This window comes from Canis lupus, chromosome 27 (assembly GCF_011100685.1).
Source record: "Canis lupus familiaris isolate Mischka breed German Shepherd chromosome 27, alternate assembly UU_Cfam_GSD_1.0, whole genome shotgun sequence".
In the NCBI taxonomy this organism is placed as follows: Eukaryota; Metazoa; Chordata; class Mammalia; order Carnivora; family Canidae; genus Canis; species Canis lupus.
In genome coordinates, this window is record NC_049248.1 from 41,550,557 (window position 1) to 41,575,007 (window position 24,451).

Below are 24,451 nucleotides of genomic sequence, written 5' to 3' on the forward strand. Positions count from 1 at the left end.
CTCCCCGACAGACGGAGGGAGCTGCGGGAGCCCGGCGCCGCGCGGAGCCCGAGCGGGAGGTGCGGGGAGCGCGGCGGGCGGCGGGCGGGCGGCGGGCGGCGGGCGGCGAGCGGGGCCGGGGCTCGTGGGCGGCCGCGCGCCATGCTCGGGGCCCCGACGGCGGGGACGCCCCCTCGCGCGCCGGCTGCCGGCCCGGCCTGCGAACCCGGGCGGGGCTCGGGCGTCCGACGGCCGCGCTAGGGGGCGCGGGGCCCGGCGGGGGGCGGCCGAGCAGGGCGCCCTCCCCCGGCGCGGAGCCCCCGCGCCCCGGAGGGATGGGGCGGGAGGCCGCGGGCGCCTAAGATGCCGGCCATGCGGGGACTCCTGGCGCCGCAGAACACCTTCCTGGACACCATCGCCACGCGCTTCGACGGCACGCGTGAGTCCCACCGCCGCCCCGAGCACCCCCTTGCCGGGCCCCGCTCCCGCGCGCCGGCCTCTGGCCCTTCGCGCCCCCGTGCGCCCCTCCCTGCGCCGCGGCCCCGCTTTCGGGCGGCACCGCCGTCTCCTTCCAGGCGCCGCTTCTCCAAAGGGTCAGGGGCGGCCGTGCCCCGGGGGGCGAAAGGGCCAGAGCCTGCGGGTCGGGGCCCGGGGCCCGGAGGGCGAGGGGAGGGCGCGGCCCCCGACCGGGAGCCTAACTCACCGCATCCCGGTCCGGCGCCGGCCCGCAGGGGAGCGGCGGGGGGGGGGGGGGGTGCAGAGGGGCGGCGCTCAGGGGCACCCGGACACCGGGGTCCAGACACCCTGAGGAGGGCGGTTTGCCCGGGAGCTAGAGTAGGCGGGCTCAGGGGCGCCGGTAGCCCAGGCTCACCTCCGCGCCGAGCCCCAGCCCCAGCCCCAGCCCCAGCCCCAGCCCCAGCCCCAGCCCACAGAGCCCCTGCAGACCCCCAAGGGCAGGCTGGGGTGATCCCCCCAAGACTGGGGAAGTTTGGAGCAGGTGACCGAGCTCCTGGCTGCGGGCCGGCAGGGCTCCGAACACCCGGAAAGTGGTGAAAACCCCCTCCCGCCTCCGCCTCCCTCACACTCACCCCCAGTGGGGCTTCCCAGCTCTCCGCCTGTGGCCCTCCATGGTCTTGCCGTTCCTGATGGGGGGTGGGAGCCCATCACTGAGCAACCCCCCCCCACGCACACACACACACGCACGCACACGCACGCACACGCACACACACTGGCTTCTCCATCTGCTTTGCCCTGTGCTTGGCTCCTGCAGCCTGCTGATTCAGTGCCCCCCACTCCCCAATACATTCCTGGCTCCAGGCAGCGCTGTTCAGCTACCATTCTTACACCCCCATTCTCCATCACACTCACTCACTATTCCTGAGCCAGGTCAGGCAGCCGGGTTCGAACAGGGAGTGCAGAATGGATGGTGGCCTGGACCGAGGGGCCAGACAGCCAACCTGGGCACCTAGCTGGGGAGTGCACCAGGCAGAGGGAGGAGAAGGGCTGGTCGTGCACAGTCCTCCCTTGGGCATCGCCACCCCTGCCCCCTCCCCCAGGCTGCTCTGGACACCGTCCAGAGGGCACAGTTCCCACACGGGGCCGCACTCACCAACCTCAGGACTCACGTGTGTTGATTCCTGAATGCACACATACACACGCTGCTAGGAGGGGGCTCTCGCGGGGCTGGTACACAGGTGACACACTGATTCCTGTTTATAAATAGCGCCTGCCCTGACCTCCAGGCTGGAACGCACACGCACACGCACATGCACGGGGTTCTTGGGCTCTGCGACTCCCTCCCTTTTGTTGCAGGCATTTAGAAAAGGAGGGGTGGTAGACCGAGTGCCCCTTCCCCGCAGGCCGCCTCTGAGAGGTGCTCTCTTGCAGACAGTAACTTCGTGCTGGGCAACGCCCAGGTGGCGGGGCTCTTCCCCGTGGTCTACTGCTCTGATGGCTTCTGCGACCTCACGGGTTTCTCCCGGGCCGAGGTCATGCAGCGGGGCTGCGCCTGCTCCTTCCTCTATGGGCCAGACACCAGTGAGCTTGTCCGCCAACAGATCCGCAAGGCCCTGGATGAGCACAAGGAGTTCAAGGCTGAGCTGATCCTGTACCGGAAGAGCGGTGAGGGGCCACCTGGCCAGACCGGCTCACTTCTGAGGTCTCACCCAGCCTGGCACCCACTCCATCTGCTGCCCCTGTCTCTGCCCCGCCCCCCCATTTCCTTCTCCACCCCAGCCACTGCCCCTGGCTTCTCTCTCCCATCCTTACCTCAGCCTCAGCCTCTCCCCAATTTCCGATCTTGGGTTTCTCACCCAAGCAGAAAAGTGTCTTCACCTCAGCAGGACAGATCCGTGAACACACGCGTCTGATGGTCCTCTCTGCCCTCCTTTGCCCTCCCCTGCCCTGTTCCATCAAGCCCTGTCCTAGATGGAGCCAGGCTGCTGCCCCCCTCCCAGTAAAGCCCTGATCCCGCTTGTGTCTTGGCCAGGGGTGGCACGGGACCTCTGTCACCTTGGGCAAGGTGGAGAATAGGAGCTGGGCTGAGTCTGTCTTTGTGCCCAGGGCTCCCGTTCTGGTGTCTCCTGGATGTGATACCCATAAAGAATGAGAAAGGGGAGGTGGCCCTCTTCCTGGTCTCTCACAAGGACATCACTGACACCAAGAACCGAGGGGGCCCTGACAACTGGAAGGAGAGAGGTGGGTGCCTTGGGGCTGTTGATTTAGCTGCTGTGGCTGGCCTGTTGGGTACCGCAGGCCTGGGTGGGGCCTTGGCACCCAGTCTGAGCTTGGGGGTCCCCCCGCCCCCTTGCATCCATTGACTCCTGCTTTGCTGGGTGAGAGGCTTATGCTGCTCTCATTTCCATTTGCCCAGGTATGGGAAGCTTGTTTCCAAATAGACTAGTTGAGACAGAGTTGGAGTTCTAAAGTCATCTTTACTAAGAAACTGAAAGCAGCCGAATTCCACTAGTGCTGTGGAGTACCATTTCCTGCCCTTAGTGGGGCTGAGCACAGATCCACCTGGTTCCTTTCCCTCCCACAGACCTGACTTGCAGCCCTGGCCAAAGCCTGCTTGTAGTCCCTGCGGCCTTCCCCCTCCTGCATCCTCCCAGGGCTGGCGGAAGCTTTTGGCCAGCCCAGAAAGCTGTTATCAGAAGCTGGCTTTGCCACTGGGGGTGCTGGGGGTACGCTCCATTCCCCGCTCCCCACCCCCAGCCCTGGGAACCACTCTCCACTCCCTGCTCAGGCCTTTCCCTGGGAAGATCCTTTGCTGCCTCTGCCTTGATCCAGACCTCCTGCCCCTGGAAGCGCACTTGGAGGAGTGTCTAGAAGCACCCCCAGGACTGCCCATTGCTGGGGCTGGCAAGTGCCTCTAGAAATGAGGGTCCTGGAGCCCCAACTCTAAACAGACCAACTGGTCAATGAGTCAGGGCAGCCCATGGGCCAGCAACTGGTGTCCTTCACCCAAGATCCTGACTAGGGTATGTGGGCACTCCCCCCCTCATCATCCTCACGGGCCCCTCTTTTGCAGGGGGTGGCCGGCGCCGATATGGCCGGGGAGGATCCAAAGGCTTCAATGCCAATCGGCGGCGGAGCCGGGCTGTGCTCTACCACCTGTCCGGGCACCTGCAGAAGCAGCCCAAGGGCAAGCACAAGCTCAATAAGGTGGATTGCGCACAAGGGTGTGTGTTTGGGGGGCAGGGTAGGGGCAAAGCTGAGGAGATGGAGGGGGAGAACTAAGCCCACCCTAGAGGGTGTCCAGGGGACCACCCACATCCCACCAGCACTGTGGGGGTCATGACTGAGGGAGGGAAGCTCAGATGCCTCATCCATCAGTCTTGGCCCTGGTGTCAGACGAGCCTTGGATCACTGTCGGCCTCTCCCCCAAGCAGGGGGGCCACCTCAGCTAAGTCAGGGCCCCTCCTTGTCCTTAGTCTTCAGCTCTATAACGTGGGGACTCTAGGGCCTATGGCAGAGGTTGCTTGGAGTCTGCAGGGAGAGGAAGGAGGTGGATGCCTGTCCCAGACCCTGTCCAAACTCAGCCTCTGCCACTTTCCTGTCCTCCCTGGCCGGACCCACCCTGCCCTGCCTCACTCAGGGGGTGTTTGGGGAGAAGCCAAACTTGCCTGAGTACAAAGTAGCCGCCATCCGAAAGTCACCTTTCATCCTGCTGCACTGTGGGGCACTGAGGGCCACTTGGGACGGCTTCATCCTGCTCGCCACCCTCTACGTGGCCGTCACCGTGCCCTACAGTGTGTGTGTGAGCACGGCCCGGGAGCCCAGCGCAGCCCGCAGTGCCCCCAGCATCTGCGACCTGGCCGTGGAGGTCCTCTTCATTCTTGGTACGTGTGCCCTGGGCCCCCTACCCCACCCTGTGCCAGGCCCCCCTCGGGCGATAGTCCACATGGCTTCCTGTGCCTCCGACAGTGTCCCCCATGCCCTTCCCCCATCTGTGACCCCGTGGGCTTTGAAATCAAACCTACGTTCCAAACGTGGCTCTACTGCTAATGGGTCCCATGACCCTGAGCCGATTGTAGCCTCTCCCATCCTCAGTTTCTCCCTCCATCAAATAGGCAAGACAACGCCCACCCCTTAGAGTTCTATGGTAGGGGGAAGATGGTAGGAGGCCCAGGACACTGTCAGACGCTGAGCAGGTGCCCAGTGAAGCGGCTCCTCCTCGCCCCCATGCTGAGTCCCACCCGGCCTTCCTGCAGACATCGTGCTGAATTTCCGCACCACGTTCGTGTCCAAGTCGGGGCAGGTGGTGTTTGCCCCCAAGTCCATTTGCCTCCACTACGTCACCACCTGGTTCCTGCTGGATGTCATTGCGGCGCTGCCCTTTGACCTGCTACATGCCTTCAAGGTCAATGTGGTCAGTGTGGCTGGGCTGGGTGGGCTTCCGGGCAGAGTGGGTGCGGCCGGCCCTGGGGTGACCTCCCCGTCTCCCCCACCTCAGTACTTTGGGGCCCACCTGCTGAAGACGGTGCGGCTGCTGCGGCTGCTCCGCCTGCTCCCGCGGCTGGACCGCTACTCGCAGTACAGCGCCGTGGTGCTCACCCTGCTCATGGCCGTGTTCGCCTTGCTCGCCCACTGGGTGGCCTGTGTCTGGTTCTACATCGGCCAGCGGGAGATTGAGAGCAGTGCCTCCGAGCTGCCCGAGATCGGTACTGGACGCTCCGGGGGGCTGGGGCGCGTGCGCGTGCGCAAATGTGCCGGAGGAGTGCTGCTCCTGGGGTGTGGGTGTGTCAGGGCAACGTGAGTCCACGTGCGTGTGTGTGGCTGATGCAAGGAGTCGGGTGTGTGTGCAGGTCTGCCTCTGCGTGTGTATCTGGGGCATCCAGGCAACTGGGCGTGTGTTAGTGAGGAGAATGCAGGGGCTGGTGTGTGTGTGCGTGCGCGTGTGCCCGCATGAGTGTGACAGAGCTACCACCTTGAGGCAGACCGTTCTTTAGCGGGCAGGCGTAGTGGTGAGGACGGGCGGGCTGCCCAGCGGCGTCCTGTCCGCCCACCGAGGCCTCCTCACGGGTTCGGGCCCGCCCAGCTGGGAGCACCTCCATGCCTGCTGCTCGGCCCCCACCCACCCTCTCGGACTCCCTGCCGTGCCCACACCTTGCCCGCTGAGGCGCGTCCCTCCCAGCGGCTTCTCCGCTCCCCAGGCCTAAACCAGCCTTTCTCCGCGCCCGCAGGTCTTCACCTCTACTCCCGCTCCACTCTCCTCCCACCCACATCTTAACTCCTGCCAGGAAGGCTCCCGCCCCCACCTCTCCACCCAGAATGGCAGCTGGCAGGTCACAGGGGAACTTTGGGGGCCAAACCCTCATCTCCTCGATGTCCTGTGGCTCCTGAGCCCACTCACCACGCTCCACTGAACCTCTCGACTTCTCTGTCCTGAGCAAGGCCACCCTTGCCGGCCTCCTCGCCCCGGCCCTGCTCTTCCCCTCCCCTTGTCCCCTGTGGTCGCACTGGTGCCACTGTGCCCATCTCAGCTGCCGTCTTTCCCCTAACTCCAAGCCTGTTCCAATTCTTCATACCCTGAGCCTCCCAAACCAAACACACCTTCTTCCTCCCAAGCCCTCCAGCCTTCTGGTGGCTTCCCCACCGGCCTGGAGTGCCTGTTCTCATCCGTGGGCAACAAGCCAGCTGCTCAGCTGGCCTCACAGAACCATCTGCTCCTTGGTGGGATCATCAGAGGTGCAGGTGGGCCTTAGAAATGTGCTCCGATCCGTTCCCAGGGCCGAGGAGGCTCCTGCAAATCGTCTCTCCCTCGCCAAGCCCATGGAGACTGGTGTGTGGCCCAGAGGCCCACTTGGGTATTCCCCAAAGCTCTAGTTGCTGAGCACATGGAACCAGAATGCTCCGGCAGTGTCAGCTCCTTGGCACCTGCCCTTCCCAGAGGGAGGCTGTGGTGGAGGCGGCTCTGGGGTCACATGGCCACCCAGCAAACAGTCAGTGGGCTGGGAGATAGTGGTGCTGTATGGCCCTGATCCCAAAATGGGCTGAGACACACCAAATCCCTGGGTCAGTTTGCTTCCAAACAGGACCCAGATGCTCCGAGTCATGCATCCAGGTGGCTCCTGTGGTTCTGACCACCTTACAGGGGCTGCTCGGCTGACAGAGTACCTTTGGCTCCCGGAGGGGCTCTGAGTCCCACCATGGAGAACACGGGCAAGTGGAGGCAGGCTGCTTTGCGGATACACATGTTCATTCTTGCACCCTTGAACCCTAAGCTTCTGAGAGGTTTCATTCTATTTGGGGCTGATACTAGCTCACATTAGGGGAGTTTCGAAGTCCGTCACATCATCACCTACTCCTTTCTCCAGAGAAACTACTCCCCAGCGAGGTCAGAGCCACACCTAGACCTGCCGGAGTCCAGCTCTGGAGGGATGTCTGGAGGGGGAGAGGCGCCCCCTCCTGGTCCAGCTCTGGCGGGAGGCGCCTTCCCCTGGCTTCCTTGCCTTGGTTCTGCTGCTCCTCTGGCCATAGTGTGGACGGAGTCCTGTCCCCTGATTCCCATGAGCCCAGTGGAGATGGGCTAGATTTTCAAACGTGCTAAATACCGAGGGTGATCACTCGGCATTTCTCAGTATGAAAGCCACAGGCCTCCAGAACAGCCTCCCCACACCACCAGCTCCAGGAGCTGCCCATGTCCCCGAGCTAAGACAGGCCAGGCCTTTCTGCTACCTTCCCGTCGTTCTCCAGCTTCTCACCCCTGGCTCCCCACTCTCCTTTCCTGGCAACTGAATAGCGGCTGAAGAGTTTTGCACACTCCATGCAGCCTCACAGGACACTCCGAGTTACAAGGGTGGGTCCTCACCTTGGCTCAGGCCTTAACACATCTTCCCAAATTCCTTGGCCGAGAGTTTGACGCCCCCGGTGTGAACCCCACATTCTAGCTAAGTGGAGCTATTGGCCTGCACTTGTCTCCATCCCTAGGGTTGGCCCAGTATGGCCTTTCCCTAGATCAGGACCAAGCTTCTCTCCGTTTCTTTTTTTTTTTTTTTTAATTTTTTTTTTTATTTATTTATGATAGTCATACAGAGAGAGAGAGAGAGAGAGGCAGAGACACAGGCAGAAGGAGAAGCAGGCTCCATGCACCGGGAGCCTGACGTGGGATTCGATCCTGGATCTCCAGGATTGCGCCCTGGGCCAAAGGCAGGAGCCAAACCGCTGCGCCACCCAGGGATCCCCCTTTTTTTTTTTTTTTTTAATTTTTTTTAAATTTTTTTTTTAAATTTTTTTTATCTCCGTTTCTTTGAATCAAAACTCTACCCATCCTCTGAGATGAAGCAACAATGTCCCCTCTTCCAGGAAGCCCTCTAGCCCTAACCCACAGCACTTTGGTTTGAGCCCCATCAAATGGCACATACTTGTGGGATTGCTGAATGAATGGGTCCGGGGTGAGGAGGGGTGTGGAGATGGTGGGAGCAGTGCGTGTAAGGTGTTCGGGAGAGTGTGGAGCAGGGGGCTGGGTGGTCCAGGTGGGAGGGGCAGTGCCCGCAGAGGGGAGTTCCACTGCAGCCTGGGATCCTGAGCCCCCTCTGCACTTGGCCTCTGTGCCTCCGCTCTAGACCGGCCCTCCCTCTCTTGCTCCCCCTGACTCCCAGCTCTGCCGGGACCCCTGGGACCCCTGTGGACCCCAGGATCCCCCATCGAACACCCGAGAGTTCCCACAACCTTCCAGCTAGGCCCAGAGTGACTCTGAGTAGCCACGGCTCCCGCGAGAGCCCAGTACATAGCCCCACTTCCTGCCAAGGCCAGGCCAGAGGATGTGGGATTGACGGCGAGGCTGGCACACTCCCCACTTGGGCCCGTGTCCGCATGTGTGCTCCGGAGCCTCTGCATGTGCACAGGTGCCTGCCTGTCTGTGGCCTTTGAGTGTGCTCACACGTGTGCTTGTGTTCGCCTCTCCCACCTGCGTGTCCGAGTGCAAGCACCTGTGTGCCCTTGTCTCTCTCCCAAGTGCGCGCAGGCTTTTTCCGTGTGAGTGGCTGTGGCTGTGCACCTGTGAATGTGCTCACACGTGTGTGTCCTCAACCTCTCAGCTGTGCGGAGCACGTCTGTGGCCCTGATGGTGCGTATGCTCGCGTCCACGTTGGCGTGCTTGAGAACTCGTACGTGGGGTCGGGGGGTTTGTGTGGTTGTGGGGAGGAGTGGGGGTGAAGGGCTTTCTGGAGCAGGTGAGAGCAAGGGCGAGAGGAGTGTGGGTGCGCAGGGTAGGGGAGCTGGGCCCCAGCTGGGCCCGGGGTTCGTGCCGGCCACGGGGCAGGGGGCGCGATGCCCGCGGCTCGGCTCCGGGCCCCACACACCCCAGCTGGAGAGGTGACAGCTCGCTGGCCCTGGTCTCCAGGGCTGGGGGCCCGGGGGGTGGCTCCGCCTGGGCGCCCCCGCCCTGCTCAGGCGCGCCCCCTCCGCAGGCTGGCTGCAGGAGCTGGCCCGCCGCCTGGAGACCCCCTACTACCTGGTGGGCCGGGGCCCCGCGGGCAACAGCTCGGGCCAGAAGGACAACTGCAGCGGCGCGGCCGGGGAGGCCAACGGGACGGGCCTGGAGCTCCTGGGCGGCCCGTCGCTGCGCAGCGCCTACATCACGTCCCTCTACTTCGCGCTCAGCAGCCTCACCAGCGTGGGCTTCGGCAACGTGTCCGCCAACACGGACACCGAGAAGATCTTCTCCATCTGCACCATGCTCATCGGCGGTGAGGCCGCGCCCCGCGCCCCCGGCCCGAGGCCCTCCCGAGGGGCTCCTCTGCTTTGGGGGGACCAAGGACAGGACGAGGGCCAGGGGAGCCACCGGGCCGTAGGACTCGAGGCCACGCGGCGGGCGGGCCAGACGCGCCCTGCGTGGTGTCAGGCCGGCCCGGAGGTGACCCCCTCTCGCCACCCTCCCCAGCCCTGATGCACGCGGTGGTGTTTGGGAACGTGACGGCCATCATCCAGCGCATGTACGCCCGCCGCTTTCTGTACCACAGCCGCACCCGTGACCTGCGCGACTACATCCGCATCCACCGCATCCCCAAGCCCCTCAAGCAGCGCATGCTCGAGTACTTCCAGGCCACCTGGGCCGTGAACAACGGCATCGACACCGCCGAGGTGCGCGGCCTCGCGGGAGGGCGCAGAGGGTGGCCTCGGCCGCCCGGGGGACGGCAGTGCGGGGCGGGGGGCGGCCAGGGCCTGCGGGGAGGAAAGGCCGAGGCTCGGGGACGGCGGAGGGGGGGCGGCCGCCCCTCGCTGACCTGCTCCGCGCGGCCTGGGCCCCCCACGGCCCCCTGGCGCCCGGGGCGCAGCCACTGAGCTCCCCCGCGCGCCCGCAGCTGCTGCAGAGCCTCCCCGACGAGCTGCGCGCAGACATCGCCATGCACCTGCACAAGGAGGTCCTGCAGCTGCCTCTGTTCGAGGCGGCGAGCCGCGGCTGCCTGCGGGCGCTCTCCCTGGCCCTGCGGCCCGCCTTCTGCACCCCCGGCGAGTACCTCATCCACCAGGGGGACGCTCTCCAGGCCCTCTACTTCGTCTGCTCCGGCTCCATGGAGGTGCTCAAGGGCGGCACTGTCCTTGCCATCCTAGGTTTGTGAGGGCGGGAGAGGGGGCAGCGCCCGGTGGGCGGCGGGTGGAGCCAGGGCCCCATCAGCAGAAACCCGGAGAGAGGCCCCCCCCCACCCCCCCCCCCCCACCCCCGGCAAGGCCTCCTGCGGGGGGGAACAGCCAGGGTGGACTCGGGAGCCCTGGGCAGAGCTCAGAGCAGCCCCAGTGACCACCAGGTGGGAACTCAGGGAGGGGGAACTATCCTCAGGTGTTCAAGCCTCCCGGAGTGAGTGCAGGACCACCATGGAGGGGGGGCAGCACTTTCTGGAAAATCAGATGCAGAGGATGGCAGTGCTGGAGAGTGCACTCAGGCAGGGCTGCCAGGGGCGGTGAGGCCTATGCTTGTGGGGCACCTCCGCCCGCTCCGGGGTGAGGGCCGTTGTGCCTTCCTGGCTGATCGCAGAGCAGGCCCGGGGCCCCAGTAGGTGACGGCAGGGCTCAGACTCTGCCTATATACTTCCCTTCTTGGCAAAAGAAGGAGGTGGAGATGGGTCAAGTCCCTGGTCAAGGAAGAAGAGCTTGCAGTTATGGAATGGACGTCCCAACAGTGCTGGTCCCAAGAGTGTCACAGCAGGGCTGGCCCTTAGGTCATACAAAGCTCACAAAACCCATGGCAGAGGTATTGGTGTTGTGCCTGTTTCGCATGGAAGGAATGGAAGGTTTGGAGAGGTTCATGAATTGGTAGGAGGGGTTGGAACCTACTCCACCAACCCTAAACCTCGGGCCTCATTCACGGTGCCCTCAGGTGCTTTGCTCCACGGAGAGCCAGCTGTGTCCGAAGCAAGGGCATGACTTCAGGGTGGCGGGACACAGACACGGGGCTTTGGGAAACGGCTGCGGGGCTCCACAGCTGGGGGAGGCTGTCAGCACTGACCCCCTCGGGTGGGAACTCTTTTCTGCTTGGGTAACGGAGGGCCCCGCCCGGGGGATGGAAGGGAGGTGAATCCTCGAGGGCTTGTAGACTCACTGTGGAGCCGGCTGACACCTGGAGGGGCTGAGGCTCTCATCAAGCTGGAGAATTTTTTTTTTTCAAAGATCTTATCCATTTATTCATGAGACACACACAGAGAGAGGCAGAGACCCAGGCAGAGGGAGAAGCAGGCTCCCTGCAGGGAGCCCAATGTGGGACTCCATCCCGGGTCTCCAGGGTCACACCCGGGGCTGAAGGTGGCGCTAAACCACTGAGCCATCCGGGCTGCCCAAGCTGGAGAATTAAGACCAGATGCCCAGCAGCTTCTGTGCGTCCCTCCCCTCTCCCTTGAGGAGGGTGATCACCCAACAGAAAAAAGAAGTACCGTCAAGGGGGTCTTGGAGGTAGGGGAGGCCGGAGGCTGTCACACATTGCTCTTCTGGGAGTTTGGCTTCTGGACCAAGATGCCTTTTATGCCCGGACTCTGAGCAAACGGAATTACGGCCGCTCATGTATGGCTGGCGGCCCTTGAGAAAGGAGGGAGAACTGGAGAGATCCGGAAGGGCAAACAGACTTTGACAATCGCAGACTGGTCAAGACTGTCGAGCAGATTATTAAACAGATGGTTTTCAGCTCAGAGCCGAGGAAGCGGTGCGGCTGGGAGCTGGCATTGGTCCTGCAAGAACATCTCACTAATGCCAGGCGCCAGGTTGCAGAGTAATCATGTTCACGATGAAGACGGAGCCTCAAGAACATCCACCGCCTGCACCCCAGGCCTTTGCCTCACTGCGTGTCCCCAGCACCAGAACGTTGCCCCATTTGATCCATCCTGTCCTTGCCCATACGTTCCCGATGGACTGTTGCCGCTGTTGCCTTGACGGCTCTTCTGGATGCCCTGAGTGCCTGGTGGCCCCCGGGCTGGTTTTCTGCTTCGCCTTCACCCCGCGCCCAGCTGCCTCCCTCGCTGAACACCGGGGGCTTCCGGCCTACTGAGCCGCGGAGGCGGAGGCGAGGCCTGCATGTGGGTTCTGGCCCGACCTCCCTGTGTGGGCAGCAGCTAAGCGGGCACCGCCGGCCGTGGGGGGAGGCGGCAGGAGAGACGCGGGCCGGTGTCGGTGCCAGGAAGACCTGAGGGGGTGGAGAGCTGAGCTGGAAGCGCTCCCCCCCCCCCCCCGGACGGCAGTCTCTGGTCGGAGACCGGTGGCATGGAGCTCTGTCACCGGTCTTGGCCTGTTGCGTGATTGTCTCACCTTTTGGGTGATGACACACACGAGGAGAGCTCATTCATCGGATGAGCACATGGAGATCCAAACACCTCTAAGAAGGAACCAGAAGGATGGGCCTCAAACCAAGAAATATGATCTAACAGCGACGCCTTCTACACTCAAGTTTGAGCAAAAGTCCATGAACGTTGAGAGGAGGCTGCTAAGCTCAGGCCTGCTGGCAGCGGGAGGCAGCCCACGCTGGGGGTGGCACTGATCCGTCTCTTGCCTTGAGGGTTGACGAAAGGCCGTCCAGTCTTGTGCACTCTGGCGTGGGCTGCGCGGACTTGGGAGGGCAGCGCGTGCTCTGCCCCACTGCCGAGAGCCTGCCACCCCGGGTGGGAACCATCTGCCGGGGACTCTGAGCCGGAGGGCGGAGGAGGAGAGGAACTTCGATTGGTCGCCTCTGTGTCAGGCACTTCACCTGCACCGACTCATTTAATCCTGACTGGAGACACCCTAGTCCATCCACATTTTCTTCCTACAATTTCACATCTCGGAGGTTGGGATGCAGGTTCTGATGCCATTTTACAATGCTGTCAGCCAGGTGGCGGTCTCAGCTGGGTGGTGGGAAAACCCTCCATGGACACCTTCTGGTAAGATCCAGGGAGCGCCACCACTCAGTTCAGTACTAGACCTGTCCTAGAAGCCTCAGGGCTCAGGGAGGTGAAGTAATGCGGCCGCCTGACATCCCTGTGCCTCGCGGAGCACTAACCTGCTGGATCCTGGATGAGTCCCACCTGAATCACCTGCGCGGGTTGAAAAACATCGGATTGTGGGGTCTCCTGTAGATATAATGATTCCGTGGGTAGAGATGGGGCCTGGAATCTGATTGGTTTAACTTTCATAAGGGGTTTGGATCTACAGGCAACCTTAGAACCCTGAGAATTGGGGACTCGTTTGTCTCGAGCTAAAATGTAAATGCGTCCAGCGCAGTGGCTTTGATCCGGGGTGTGCTTCACTGCAGGCCTGAGGAGCCAGAGGCAGGCAGCAGGGGTCGGCCAGGGCCTGGGCCCCTCTGCTCCTCTCTGTGCGGCCCAAGCCCCCCCGCGCCCCCCGCTGAGCTCGCAGGGGGTGCTGAGGGGCAGGGCTCGCTGACCTCTGCTGACCTCTGCTTCGCTTCCCAGGGAAGGGAGATCTGATTGGCTGCGAGCTGCCCCGGCGGGAGCAGGTGGTCAAGGCCAATGCCGATGTAAAGGGGCTGACCTACTGCGTCCTACAATGTCTACAGCTGGCTGGGCTGCACGAGAGCCTTGCATTGTACCCCGAGTTTGCCCCACGCTTCAGCCGGGGCCTCCGAGGGGAGCTCAGCTACAACCTGGGCGCCGGTGGAGGCCCCGCAGAGGTGAGGGCACTGGGAACGTGTGCACAGGGGGCTGGGGTTCGGGAGGCACTGTGTGGGCCCCCACACATCGTGGGGGCACGTGTCCGTCCTGCCCCTGCGCAGCCACCCGTGCTCCACCGGCCCTCCCGGCCCTGCTCCTCCAGGCCGCCTCTCGAGAGCCCTGGGGCCTCCCTGGTTTCTTCCCCACGAGTGAGGACTGCTCTGAGGGGCTTTGACTTTTCCTGGCTCATCTTCCTAACCCCAAAGCAGCTTTTAGCAGGCGTTCTCTGCGGAGCTCGGCTAGCCTGAGGGACCGAGCCCAGGGGTGGGGTACCCACGCTCGGCTCGAATTCTGACAGGCAGCAACCTCCTTCAGGGCTTGGTGGCTGTGCAGTGGCAGCAGAAAAACAGCCCCCCCTCCAGCCTCTTCCTCCGAGGGGGGAGATACTGGGCATCCAGGGAGCTCCTCCTGGGGAGACGGGGGCGGGGTGGGGCAGGGAGTGGGGCACAGGAGGGGCTACCCATGCCGCCCCTCTGGCCCCACCGTCCCCAGGCGGACACCAGCTCCCTGAGTGGCGACAACACCCTTATGTCCACGCTGGAGGAGAAAGAGACGGACGGGGAGCAGGGCCCCACGGCCTCCCCCGCCCCGGCTGACGAGCCTTCCAGCCCCCTGCTGTCCCCTGGCTGCACCTCCTCCTCCTCAGCTGCCAAGCTGCTGTCCCCACGCCGGACGGCACCCCGGCCCAGGCTGAGGGGCCGAGGACGGCCGGGCAGGGCGGGGGCTTCGCAGGCTGGGGCCGGCCCCTCTGTTCACCCTCGGAGCTTAGAGGGGCTGCAGCTGCCCTCCGTGCCATGGAACGTCCCCCCGGATCTGAGCCCCAGGTAAGCAGGCCCTGGGCCTCGGTACACCGTGGCAGAGATGGTGGTGATGGGGCTGGGGCCCATCCCTGCCTCCTCTGGGAAGCCTTCTTGGACTCCACCTTCCTGCGGCCCGCAGCCCCCCACCTGGTGCCTGGCCCTTCCCTGCTCAGAATTCTGCTGCGTCCTGTTGGATCCTTAGCAGAACCGCAAGCCCCTAGGGAAAGGGACCAAGCGTTCCCCGGGCCCGGAGCTCCAGGCTGCGGGGGCTGCTGTGTGTGGGCACCGGGCCCGGCAGCGGCCACCCGCGGACTGATCTGCTGCCCTGGCACCTGTGTCCTCAGGGTAGTAGACGGCATCGAGGACGGCTGTGGCTCCGACCAGCCCAAGTTCTCCTTCCGCGTGGGGCAGTCTGGCCCGGAGTGCAGCAGCAGCCCCTCCCCTGGACCAGGTAGGGGGGCCTGGGGACAGGCTGGCAGGGCACGTGCCCCCTTGCCCTCCTCAACCTACAGGTCGGGCAGTACAGTTTAGTGGTGAAGCCCAGTGCACTGGTGCTAGGCAGGCCGGGGCTCAGCTCCACGCACTGGGCTCCGCAGCAGCGCGACCTTGCACCCGCCCCGGCTTCAGGCTTCGGGCCTGTAATGCAGGGGCTGCGTGTGTTAAATAGGATAAAGGCTCCAAGACTCTGGGGAGGACAGGGGCTGTGGGGGAAGCAGGGTTGCAAGTGGGGCCAGGCCAGGCCGTGCAGCCCACGCAGCCCCTGGAGCCGCCCACGCAGCCCCTGGAGCCGACAGGGTAAGGGGCTCCCGGGAGTGGTCACGTGTCTGGGGGGCGGGCAGGAGCAGCTCCCCGAGGGGAAGGTGAGGGCTGCATCCCTGGGTCCCCGGCCCGGTGAGCAGAATGCCGCTGGGGCAAGGCTGGAGCGGCTGTGGCGGGCAGCAGGGTCGGAGGCCCGGACCCCGCGCCATCTCCTCTGCCAGTGCCGCCTGTAACCCCATCCCACTGTTCGCAGAGAATGGCCTGCTCGCCGTCCCCCTCGGGCCTGGTGAGGCAAGGAACGTGGACACGCTGGACAAGCTGCGGCAGGCGGTGGGTGAGGGGCAGGGTGGGGCGGGGGCAGGCGCTGCTGTCCGGGAGCTCCAGACTCCTCTGACGTCATTCTTTTCTCCTACCTCGCTCCCCAAAGGTGACAGAGCTGTCCGAGCAGGTGCTGCAGATGCGCGAGGGCCTGCAGTCGCTTCGCCAGGCTGTGCAGCAAGTCCTGGCACCCCATGGGGAGGGCCCTTGCCCTCGGACCGCAGGGGAGGGGCCGTGCCTAGCCAGCGCCTCTGGGCTCCTACAGCCTCTGTGTGTGGACACTGGGACATCCTCCTACTGCCTGCAGCCCCCAGCTGGCTCTGTCTTGAGTGGGACCTGGCCCCACCCTCGTCCAGAACCCCCTCCCCTCGTGGCCCCTTGGCCCTGGGGCCCCCCAGCATCTCAGAGCTCCCCATGGCCTCGAGCCACAGCTTTCTGGACCTCCACCTCTGACTCTGAGCCCCCGGGCTCAGGCGAACTCGGCCCCGAGCCCAGCACCCCTGGCTCACCGCCTCTTGAGGAAGGGGCTCGGACTGGGCCCCCGGAGCCCGTGAACCAGGCCGAGGCTGCTAGTACTGGAGAGCCCCCGCCGGGGGCTGGGGGCTTGGCCTTGCCCTGGGAACCCCACAGCCTGGAGATGGTGCTTATTGGCTGCCATGGCTCTGGCACAGTCCAGTGGACCCAGGAAGAGGGCACAGGGGTCTGACCGCCAGCCCCAGAACTCAGTGTTGCCAGACCTGCTGCCAGCGGCTGCTCCGCCTGAACCCGGGGCGGAGGAAGCACGGCGGCCATCCCTGGGACTCCATGCTGCCTCCGGGTCAGGGCAGGGAGCGGAGAATTAAAGAGGGCCCAGCCCCCGACTCCGGGTGGCCTGGAGCCTCAGGGGCAGGCCCCAGGCTGGGAATCTTCGTACCCCTCAGCCTCTTCCTCTGACCGTCTCTCCCTCTGCAGGATGGGGGGACAGAGGCCTGAGGCCAGGAGGGACCCTGCCATCCCCTGCATGTGTCCCTGTCTCCCCAGTCCCATTTTTTATATTAAAAAAATAAATAAAATGAGCTACTTTGGAACTTGGTGCTTTTTATTTACAAAAGAAAAATAATAAAGGTAAAGTCTGAAGTTAATCAGCTGGAGACGAAAGGGCAAAGGTGGGAACCCGAGGGAAGAGGAGGGCAGCCTGCAGAGAGAGGAGGGGAGGGGCTCTGGCTCTAAGGAAGCTGGAGGGTTCCAGCCTCCAGGGGCTTCCCAGGACCAGCCCTGCCCTACCAGAGGCTCAGATCAATGGGCCCGCAGTTGGGTTTCCTCCTGCCTACTATGGTTTTTCCAGGAGCCTGAGTTCCAGCTCCAAGGGGCTGGAATGGCAGGGGAAACTGAGGCCACAGAGAGCACATGGGTCCTGCCACCACCCCTCACTGTGGCGTGATCTTGGCAGCCTCGGCCCGAATAAGGGCAATGAGGTCCTGGTTGATGAGGAAGACGAATCTCAGGCTGGCAATCTACGAGCGGGAGAGAAGGGTGGCTCGAGGACAGAGGTGGGATGGGGGGGCCAGGCCCGCATACCGGCTCCCCGCACTCCTGGTCTCCCGACCTCTCCTCCCTCTGAGCTCACCTCCACCACGGAATTGTTGCTGAGGCGCCACTTGGAGCCACACAGTACTGGCCGTCCATCGATGTAGATGGGCCGCCGACCCTCATTGGCAATGAAGAAATCACCATTATTTTTCAGCTTAATGACACCTGTAGGGATGGAGAGGCAAAGGCGGATGAGGGGACAGGGAAGGCCAAGGGAGGGCCTGAAGTCCCCACGCGCACTGCTTCCCAGGGACAGGCTAGAAGGCACCCGGGACTCCCAACTTAGAAATCTTGAAATGCCAGTGGCTCAGCCCCAGCTCAGCCCCAGCGCTGGATGACGGTTCCCATGGAGACCAAGCCACAGGGCTGGAGGGCCGGAGGCTGGGAGGGACACCCCCACACTGCCTCCTGCTGGTACCTTGCTTCCGGGAGATCTTCCAGGCCGGACCCTCCAGAGACAGGTCCACATCAATCTGGTTATCCTTGGTTGCTCTGCCCAGGGTGATCTGGGGAAATGGGGCAGGTGAGGGCTGGGACCTGAGGAATGGGTCTACACAGGCCAGGGAAAGATGAGAAATCAGGGACCAGACACAGAAAGGCGAGCGGGGTCAAGACCAGCATGACAAAGGAGGGCAACCTGCGGCAGCAGGCGGCTGGGCCCGCCTTACCTCTCGGGAGCGCATCAGGTACCGCACCATGCGGCCCCGCAGCACTGCCAGCGTCTGGTTGTCGAAGTCAGGAGAGCTCATACCTGCGCGAAGAGTGGCTTGTGTCAGGGAGAGCCCACTCCTTAGGGCCACAGGGCAGAAGGCAGTGAGCCGGGGGCTGGGAGATGAGGGTGCACCCAGCCGGGCCAGCAGGGGTCTTGGGGTGGGGCGAAGGGAGCTGAAGCCTGGCCCTCCTCACCTGTGATGCTGTCTACCAGCACCTGCCACTTATGCAGCTCCTGTTCCAGCTGTCGGATCTCTCGTTTCTGGCGCCGGTCGGCCACTGTCAGCTCTGGGGTAAGGTGGGTGGTAAGGAGGGACACTCTGAGGCCACCGGTACCTTGTACTGGTCCTCTGTGCTAGCAGGAGCTTCTACCCCCTAACAGCCCCACCGGGGTACACTCACCATGCTCCAGGACCTCATCCCGCATGTCCCTGTGGGGGAGAAAGACACGTCAGGATCCACTTCCAGCTCACCTGCCACGACCATCAGGTGCTACTCGGCTCATTAAGGTGTCCCTGAGTCCCTCGGCTGAGGAACCCAAGACGCTGCTCCTCTGTTGGACTAGCCTCCTTTCCCTGAGTGGTGGTGGGGACCCTCATCAAGGCGACCAGGGGACAAGCGGAGCATGAGGCTGAGTGTGCGCTGGGCTCAGCTCCCCGCCGCAGAAGGTAGGGCCGGGCGGCCCGGAGAGCTCTGTCCCCGGGACACACTCCACTCTGCACCCTGCTTGTGACCTCAGCCACTCACTTGAGCTTACTGTCGTCGATCAGGTCCTCTGCGTCGGAAAAGTTGAGCACTTGGTCCCCCTTGGGCAGCGGCTGCACTGAACAAAGGACGGAGAGATGGTCAGCGCCGCTGCCCCCTCTCCACCCTCTGCAGCAAGGGGACTGAACTCAGGGGCCAACTAGGGAGACCAGGCCACACGTGCACGGTTCTGTGCTGAGATCAACAGGTAACAGAGCACGTGCCCGACTGGGCAGCAAGCTAATGTGACACAAAGCAGTCCTGACATCAGCTAAGGGCAGAGGTGATTCTAGAAAAAAAGGGAATTAAAGTTGACCTTTTGTGTGTGCTTTTCAGCGTGTGAAGCTCTCACATAGCCGTGAACTTAGGAGGGAAGGCCCTGACGCTAGGCCCCTGCCCGAGGCAGCTCCAGGAAGGAGGGCTACACCACGGCCCTCAGGTTTAGGACAGACCCAGGATTCGAGCCCCGCTTTCCCGATTCCAAATCCAAAATGCTCCTCTCTCACATCATATACTCCCCGACCTTTTTGGCCACACTCAGCAAGAGGCGGTGGGCACATGCCAGTCAAGCCCCACTTAGGGTGAGCCAGAAGAGAGCCACCATGCCTTCCGCCAGCGTTTTTCAAGCTGTGGGTTAATGATATCTTAAAGGTCACAAAACCAGTTTTCATTTGTTTCACAAATACGAAATGGGATAGAGTATCACAGTCCGTCAAGTACATTGAGGATAAATAGTTGCATGAAAGGTTTTCAGTTTTCTTTCTGGTCCAACTATAAAGAAATTGGCCCCCAAACTCAGAACAACTGCCTCCTGGCCAGCGGCTCCCGGCCTGCGGTGTCGCGTGGTGGCAGCGCCCACTAGCTGGTGGCCTGAGAACTGCCGGCTGAGCAGTGTCCACACCGGGGGAGTCTTCACTGCCTCCCAGGGAAGTGACGGAGGCTGCACAGGAGCCACAAATGCTACCCTCCCCTCAACTGCAAGGTCAGACTGTGGGAGACAAGGGACTGGGGTGGTCACCTCCCCCCCACCCCCCGGGCTCCATCCCCACCACAGCTGCCTAAAACCCCACTAAACCCGCTTGGGAGCTAAGCAGCGTGTAGGGATCCCAGCACTGTGCGGCCAAGGAGGCCAAGGAGAAATCCAATGCCCCAGAGAAGACTCCCGGGGAGAAAAACTGAATCTCTAAGTTGTACAAAGTAACTTTCAAAGAAGCTAGCTACAGCAGCAAAAATAGACTTTAGCCAGCAGCGTTCACGCTCTCCGTGGGGATTCAGGGACACCGGAGCCTGAGGCAGAAGCAGAAATCTGGCAGTAGCAGGAGTGGAGAGAGCTGCTCACTAAATTCAGAAATCCTCAGAAGAAAAAGGTGGGGCCCTCCCTGACAAGATTCCTGAAAATCCTCTTGCAGGAGTATCTTTTCATAACCAGGAGCAGCAGGGCCAGGGAGTAGTAGGTGGAGGACACAGGCACAGCCTCATTTCTAGAACCGCGGGAACAACCCTGGAGACGCTGACAGACGGCACTGTCCAGAAGGGAGAGCAGAGCGTCCATGCTATGACCGACGTCCAAGGAAAGACCGAACCCAAGTCCCAAACGGAACAAGGAGCTGCACGCGGTTTAGCAGCTGACCTTCCCGGTACCCGTCGTTAGGAGTGCGAGCCTAACAGGAGCAGAAGGCCTGGGCGTGAAGGGCTTTCTGGACGGCGCCAAAGGAACGAGGAGGATTGTGGGGAGGGGAGACGGGCAGAAAGACTTAGAAAAAGTACCTTCTCTAGGGTAGTAGCATCTCTAGGGAAGGAAACGGGGAAGGGTAAGCAGCGAAGGGAACTTTCACACTTTACTCATGTTTCAGTGTGATTCGTGGAGAACATGCCACTTACATGACGGTGCGCTAGGTCAACAACGACAAGAACAGAAGTGGGAGACAAGCCTCTCATTTAGACTTTTTGCTCAGGATCCCAGGCAAGGCACCGGGGGCCTCGGAAGGATCCATTACTGGCACCCGAGGGCAGCCGAGCCCAGACAACCTCACACGCGCACACCACTCCGCCAGCTCCCGGCGCCAGTTACCTGTCTGGTCCTCCAGCAGGTAATACTGCTTCATGAGCTGCCAGTGGGCCTGCAAGGCCTTGGCAGTACGGGCCAGGTAGAAGGCATCGGGGTGTCTGTGCAGCAGGTCCTGGAACGTCTCCAAGGTGGGCTGGCTGGTCTGGAGGGCAAGCCTGTTCTCAGCACCTGGGTGTTCTCGTTCTCGTCTCTGCCATACCCGCTGTGCACCGCCCCCCCCTGGCCCCCATCCCCCGACCCACTAGCTGCTGGAAGAAGAGGGAGCCGGTCTTGGCTCTTCCTGAGGACCCCATCCACAAAGGTGCCTGCAGATATATGAGCACCCGCAGGGCATGTCTCCAGGCGACGGGGCCTCCCTGTGTCAGGGGTCTTCCCAGTGGTCAGGCCTCTCCCCGGCCCCTCAGCCTTACCGATCCCACTTTGCTCAGCAGCTGTTCCTCAGCCTTGCTAAACAAGGCCTTGCTCTGGATGGCGGCAATGGCTTCTGGGTGCAGCTGTCTCATGGCTTGGCAGGCCAGCCTGGGGGGACAGGGAGAAAGAGGGCAGGGTTGACAGGAGGGTGTCAAGCCATCTGGGGTTCCTGAAGGCCTTTGAGATCCAGAACTAGAGGCCAGGCCCTTGAGAGAAAGGCTCAAGGCTCAGCACAGCACCTGTGGCCTCACGGGTTTGTTGAAAGCATAACACAGGCAAACTCAGCCAACCGAGTGTCCAGAGTCTGCCCCCTTGAAGAGACTCAAAGGCACAGGCCCCAGAGGCCAGTCCTGAGGGAGATCCTGAGACAAGCTGCTGCTCCTCCAAGACCTTCTCTTAGCTTGGCCAAAGCTGCCATCCACTGCCCACCACACCCTCTTTCCAAAGTTGAGCCCCGCCCACCTCCTGGCCTGTCAGGGCCGTGGCTACGCTTAAGTGGTGCTAGGGAGTAAAAGCCGGGTGCTAGGCTTGCAATCAACTCTGATGATGGTAAGCGAGGTGGCTGAGGAGGAAGAGTGTGTGCCGCATGGGTGCACAGGTTCACTTGGAACCTGGCCTTTTAGGGGCCCTCCTGTTCTTTTGTTCCGACTCCTTCTTGTGAAGGAAGAAATCATGGGAGGTCAGTGTGGAAAGGCTGGGAAGTGATCTGCCCCAAATCACAGCGCACACAGTGGTGGAACCAGGGCTCCTGCTCATTCGGATGTTCTCTCCCAAGCTACTTCTTCAGCTTCCAGATCCCCTTCCTTCAGCATCAGGCCAGGGCTAGCAGGGTTGGCAGCAGGGAGAAGCTTCCCTCCCCAGCCTGGCTGGTTTCAATACCATCCCAGAGGATGCAAGGTCCCATGAGTCCTGCCTCCCAGGCCCCTCCTGTGGGCCCTTGTATAGTCCTGTCTGTTCCAGGAGCCAAATTCTGGTTCCCAGTACCTTCCCGCTGCTGGAGCCAGCCCCACTCACTTGGAGATGACAGGATCGTAGAGCAGGGCGTACCAGCGCTCCTGAACCTCCCGAAGGGTGAAGCGGCAGCTGAACTTCACGCCCAGATGGACAGATGTCAGGTCGTTGGTCTGCAAGGCCCAGATGGGTTGGCCTCAGCCTCAGAGCCTGGAAGAAGCCTTCCCTTGCTACCCCCGGGGCGCGGGGCTATTTTGGGGCTGGGGACTGCAGGCTGGGCAGAGGAAGGGGACGTGCAGCCCAGGCCAAGAAGCACTACCTGCAGCACAGCGTTGACAAGCAGGAGGTCATCCGCAGGCTTCCAGCGGCCCAAATCCTTGGTCACCTGAAGTGGCTGTTTGCTCTTCTTCACACGCTTGGTGAGTCCAGGGGTTGGGGCTGGGCTGGGTGGCACAGGAGTGCTAGGGGCCTTGGACACCTGGGCAGGGGACAGGAAGAGAATGAGCTCCAAGCTGGCAGAGGGGCAGCTCGGGCTTCAGGCCTGGAGCTTTCCATACTGTGTGTGGCAGCCCCAGGCTCACGGACCGTAAGCAACATGGGCAGGAGCTCAGCTTTCTAGTCCCCACCCGCTCAGAGCACTTCTACATGGCCCAGGACCTTATGGGGTCTCCTCTTTGCTGGTAGCACCTTCAACTCCAGGGTGGAGGGCAGGTGGGGAGGATACCAGGAAACTACTCTGACTGATACGGTGTCTAGGGCCAGAGCAATGCCACCTGGGGGGTTATTTTTACACCCAGCAATGCTGGGAACAGGCTGTCTGCTCCCAGAATAGATGCACGCTCCATGCCTCCCACACAGAATGTGATACAGGACGCACTGACAGGGTGTGTGTGTGTGAGGGGAGCAGCAAGAAGAGATGGGCTCCCAGGAGGGAGGCAGCTGAGGTTGGGGCTAGGGCCCCCGGATTTTCTCACAAGCCTCTCCTGCGGGGCTCCTGCCAGCTGGCAAAGGTGGTGGGGAAATACAAAATCTGGCCCCAGCCCCCCACATCTCATAATCTCTCACCTTCTTCTTTTCACTGGAGGAAGGTTCACTCCCTGAACAGCGCCCTGGCTCCACCCCACTGGCCCCCTTCGCCCGGGTAGAGGACTTAGCCAGGCTGCTCTCCACCAGCTCATCGTCAAACTTCTTCCTCTTGATGAATCTGTGGAGAGTCCTGCCCAGTGAGCATCCCTTGCCCCTTCCCCCGTACCCACTCATACACACCCAGGCTCTGAAACAGAGCAGGTTCCTGGCTCCAGCGCAGTGGATGGGGCCTGAACTGTGCGCTCCAGCCCTCTGAGATGACAGGGTACCGCGCCACAAAGAGTTCACGTCAAAGACCTAGTATCTCCCTCCTCTGCCCACGTCCCACAGAGAGGGGCTTGGCAGGAAAAGCAAAAAGCTCTACCCACACTTAGGCCCCAGAAGGGCTCAGCCATTGCCAACAGTGGCAAAGGTGTGCAGCACCCAATGCCCTTGCCCGGTCCCTGGCCCCCTGAACCCTTACTACCTGGAGGAGCTTCTCCGTTTAGGGATGGTGCCCAAGGCCTGAGAGGAAGCCCGCTTCTGCCCTGCCAGCGACTCCTCATCCTCTGAGCGGCTGGCAGTGCCGGAGGCCATCAGAGATGAATCTAGCAGCCCCTGAGAATCTAGAAGAAGAGAACTGGTGAACTCAGGTCTCCTAAGTGCCTCGCAGAGCCTTGAGCCTCTGAACACGGGACCCCTCCTCTGCCCACCCCCATCGCCTGCCAGCCCTCCTGGCCCTTCCCCTGCTTCCTTGACATTTGAGGTTTTAAGGTGGGAGTTCCTTGGCCATCCAGATCCCATCTGGGCTCAGACCTGGCCCAGACCTTCCACGCTGGGCAGTTCTCCCGGTGCCACGTGTCATGTCGTGCAGCACATGGTGCTCAGGTCAGACTGGTGATGCCGACACACCGGGCTCTGGGCATAACTGTTCCCTCTGCCATCAAAATGCAGCCATGCCAAAGAGCGGCAGCTCAACAGCAAGTCAGTCAATTGTGGCCTCTGCCGAGAGGTACGTGGGTGGTGCTGGCCCAGGGGGAGGTGGCAATGCCCAGCCAGGACGAAAAGACATACGTGCCAGGCACGGGGTGGAATCAGCAGATGCTTGGCGCCTGAGCGTTTGGGGAGCTGGCCCGGCCTCATACTACCTTTGTCCATCCTCTTACAGTCCCAAAGCCACTGGTTCCAAACCACAGGGCTAGGAGGAAGGGTCCCACAGGCTCATCCAAGGATTCTGACCAGGTGAGCTTAGAGGCTGAGAGGAGATTCTGCAAAGGAGAAATGAGGCTCCCTGACGCACAGGTTTCCAACGGGCCAGCCTCACCTCCTTATACTGGAGCAGCTCCCCCAGGATCCCATTAAGGTAGGAGAAGACACAAGGAAAAGGGACACAAGGCTCTATCCTGCCAATGTGACGCTGATAAACCAACAGCTTTCTAAAGGTC

The 24,451-nt window shown here is 62.3% G+C and overlaps 2 protein-coding genes across 12 annotated transcripts in view; one reads left to right on the top strand and one right to left on the bottom strand.

The window, feature by feature from the left end:
* On the top strand, positions 1-16,554 carry KCNH3 (potassium voltage-gated channel subfamily H member 3). 4 transcript variants are annotated; one of them, XM_038577565.1, is made up of 16 exons: positions 1-59; positions 1,867-2,100; positions 2,542-2,676; positions 3,509-3,642; positions 4,076-4,319; positions 4,692-4,849; positions 4,934-5,141; positions 8,438-8,548; positions 8,892-9,170; positions 9,365-9,564; positions 9,786-10,035; positions 13,353-13,570; positions 14,103-14,434; positions 14,755-14,861; positions 15,423-15,499; positions 15,597-16,554. In XM_038577565.1, exons 2-16 carry the CDS (start codon positions 1,971-1,973, stop codon positions 16,191-16,193), a joined length of 3,180 nt encoding a protein of 1,059 aa, XP_038433493.1. In that variant the 5' UTR covers positions 1-59; positions 1,867-1,970; the 3' UTR covers positions 16,194-16,554. The 4 variants fall into 4 exon arrangements, with proteins under 4 accessions (XP_038433493.1, XP_038433490.1, XP_038433492.1 ...); XM_038577562.1 differs by lacking the exon at positions 1-59 and adding an exon at positions 260-418; XM_038577566.1 differs by lacking the exon at positions 1-59 and adding an exon at positions 298-418 and having other exon boundaries at positions 1,871-2,100.
* The window catches only part of MCRS1 (microspherule protein 1), a 9,378-nt gene continuing 1,471 nt past the window's right edge, over positions 16,545-24,451 (bottom strand). For 4 of the 8 annotated variants that reach the window (XM_038577570.1, XM_038577571.1, XM_038577574.1 and 1 more), the window contains 14 exons: positions 24,155-24,274; positions 23,494-23,632; positions 23,007-23,145; positions 22,261-22,419; positions 22,005-22,114; positions 20,990-21,098; positions 20,583-20,721; positions 18,515-18,590; positions 18,170-18,198; positions 17,963-18,055; positions 17,725-17,807; positions 17,475-17,562; positions 17,094-17,221; positions 16,545-16,980 (listed from right to left, as the gene is read on the bottom strand). In XM_038577570.1, coding sequence (XP_038433498.1) covers positions 16,894-16,980; positions 17,094-17,221; positions 17,475-17,562; positions 17,725-17,807; positions 17,963-18,055; positions 18,170-18,198; positions 18,515-18,590; positions 20,583-20,721; positions 20,990-21,098; positions 22,005-22,114; positions 22,261-22,419; positions 23,007-23,145; positions 23,494-23,632; positions 24,155-24,164 — 1,389 coding nt within the window. In that variant the 5' untranslated portion in view covers positions 24,165-24,274 and the 3' untranslated portion in view covers positions 16,545-16,893. The other 4 variants (XM_038577577.1, XM_038577576.1, XM_038577575.1 and 1 more) reach the window with 3 other exon arrangements.

What these genes read in the sequence shown, in the direction of transcription:
- KCNH3 (XM_038577562.1), top strand. Translation starts at nt 343, where the DNA reads ATGCCGGCCATGCGGGGACTCCTGGCGCCGCAGAACACCTTCCTGGAC. An exon ending in CTCCGAGCTGCCCGAGATCG is followed by an intron (nt 5,142 to 8,437) that starts GTACTGGACGCT and finishes CTCTCTCCCAAG; the next exon opens with TGCGCGCAGGCTTTTTCCGT. An exon ending in CACTGTCCTTGCCATCCTAG is followed by an intron (nt 10,036 to 13,352) that starts GTTTGTGAGGGC and finishes TTCGCTTCCCAG; the next exon opens with GGAAGGGAGATCTGATTGGC.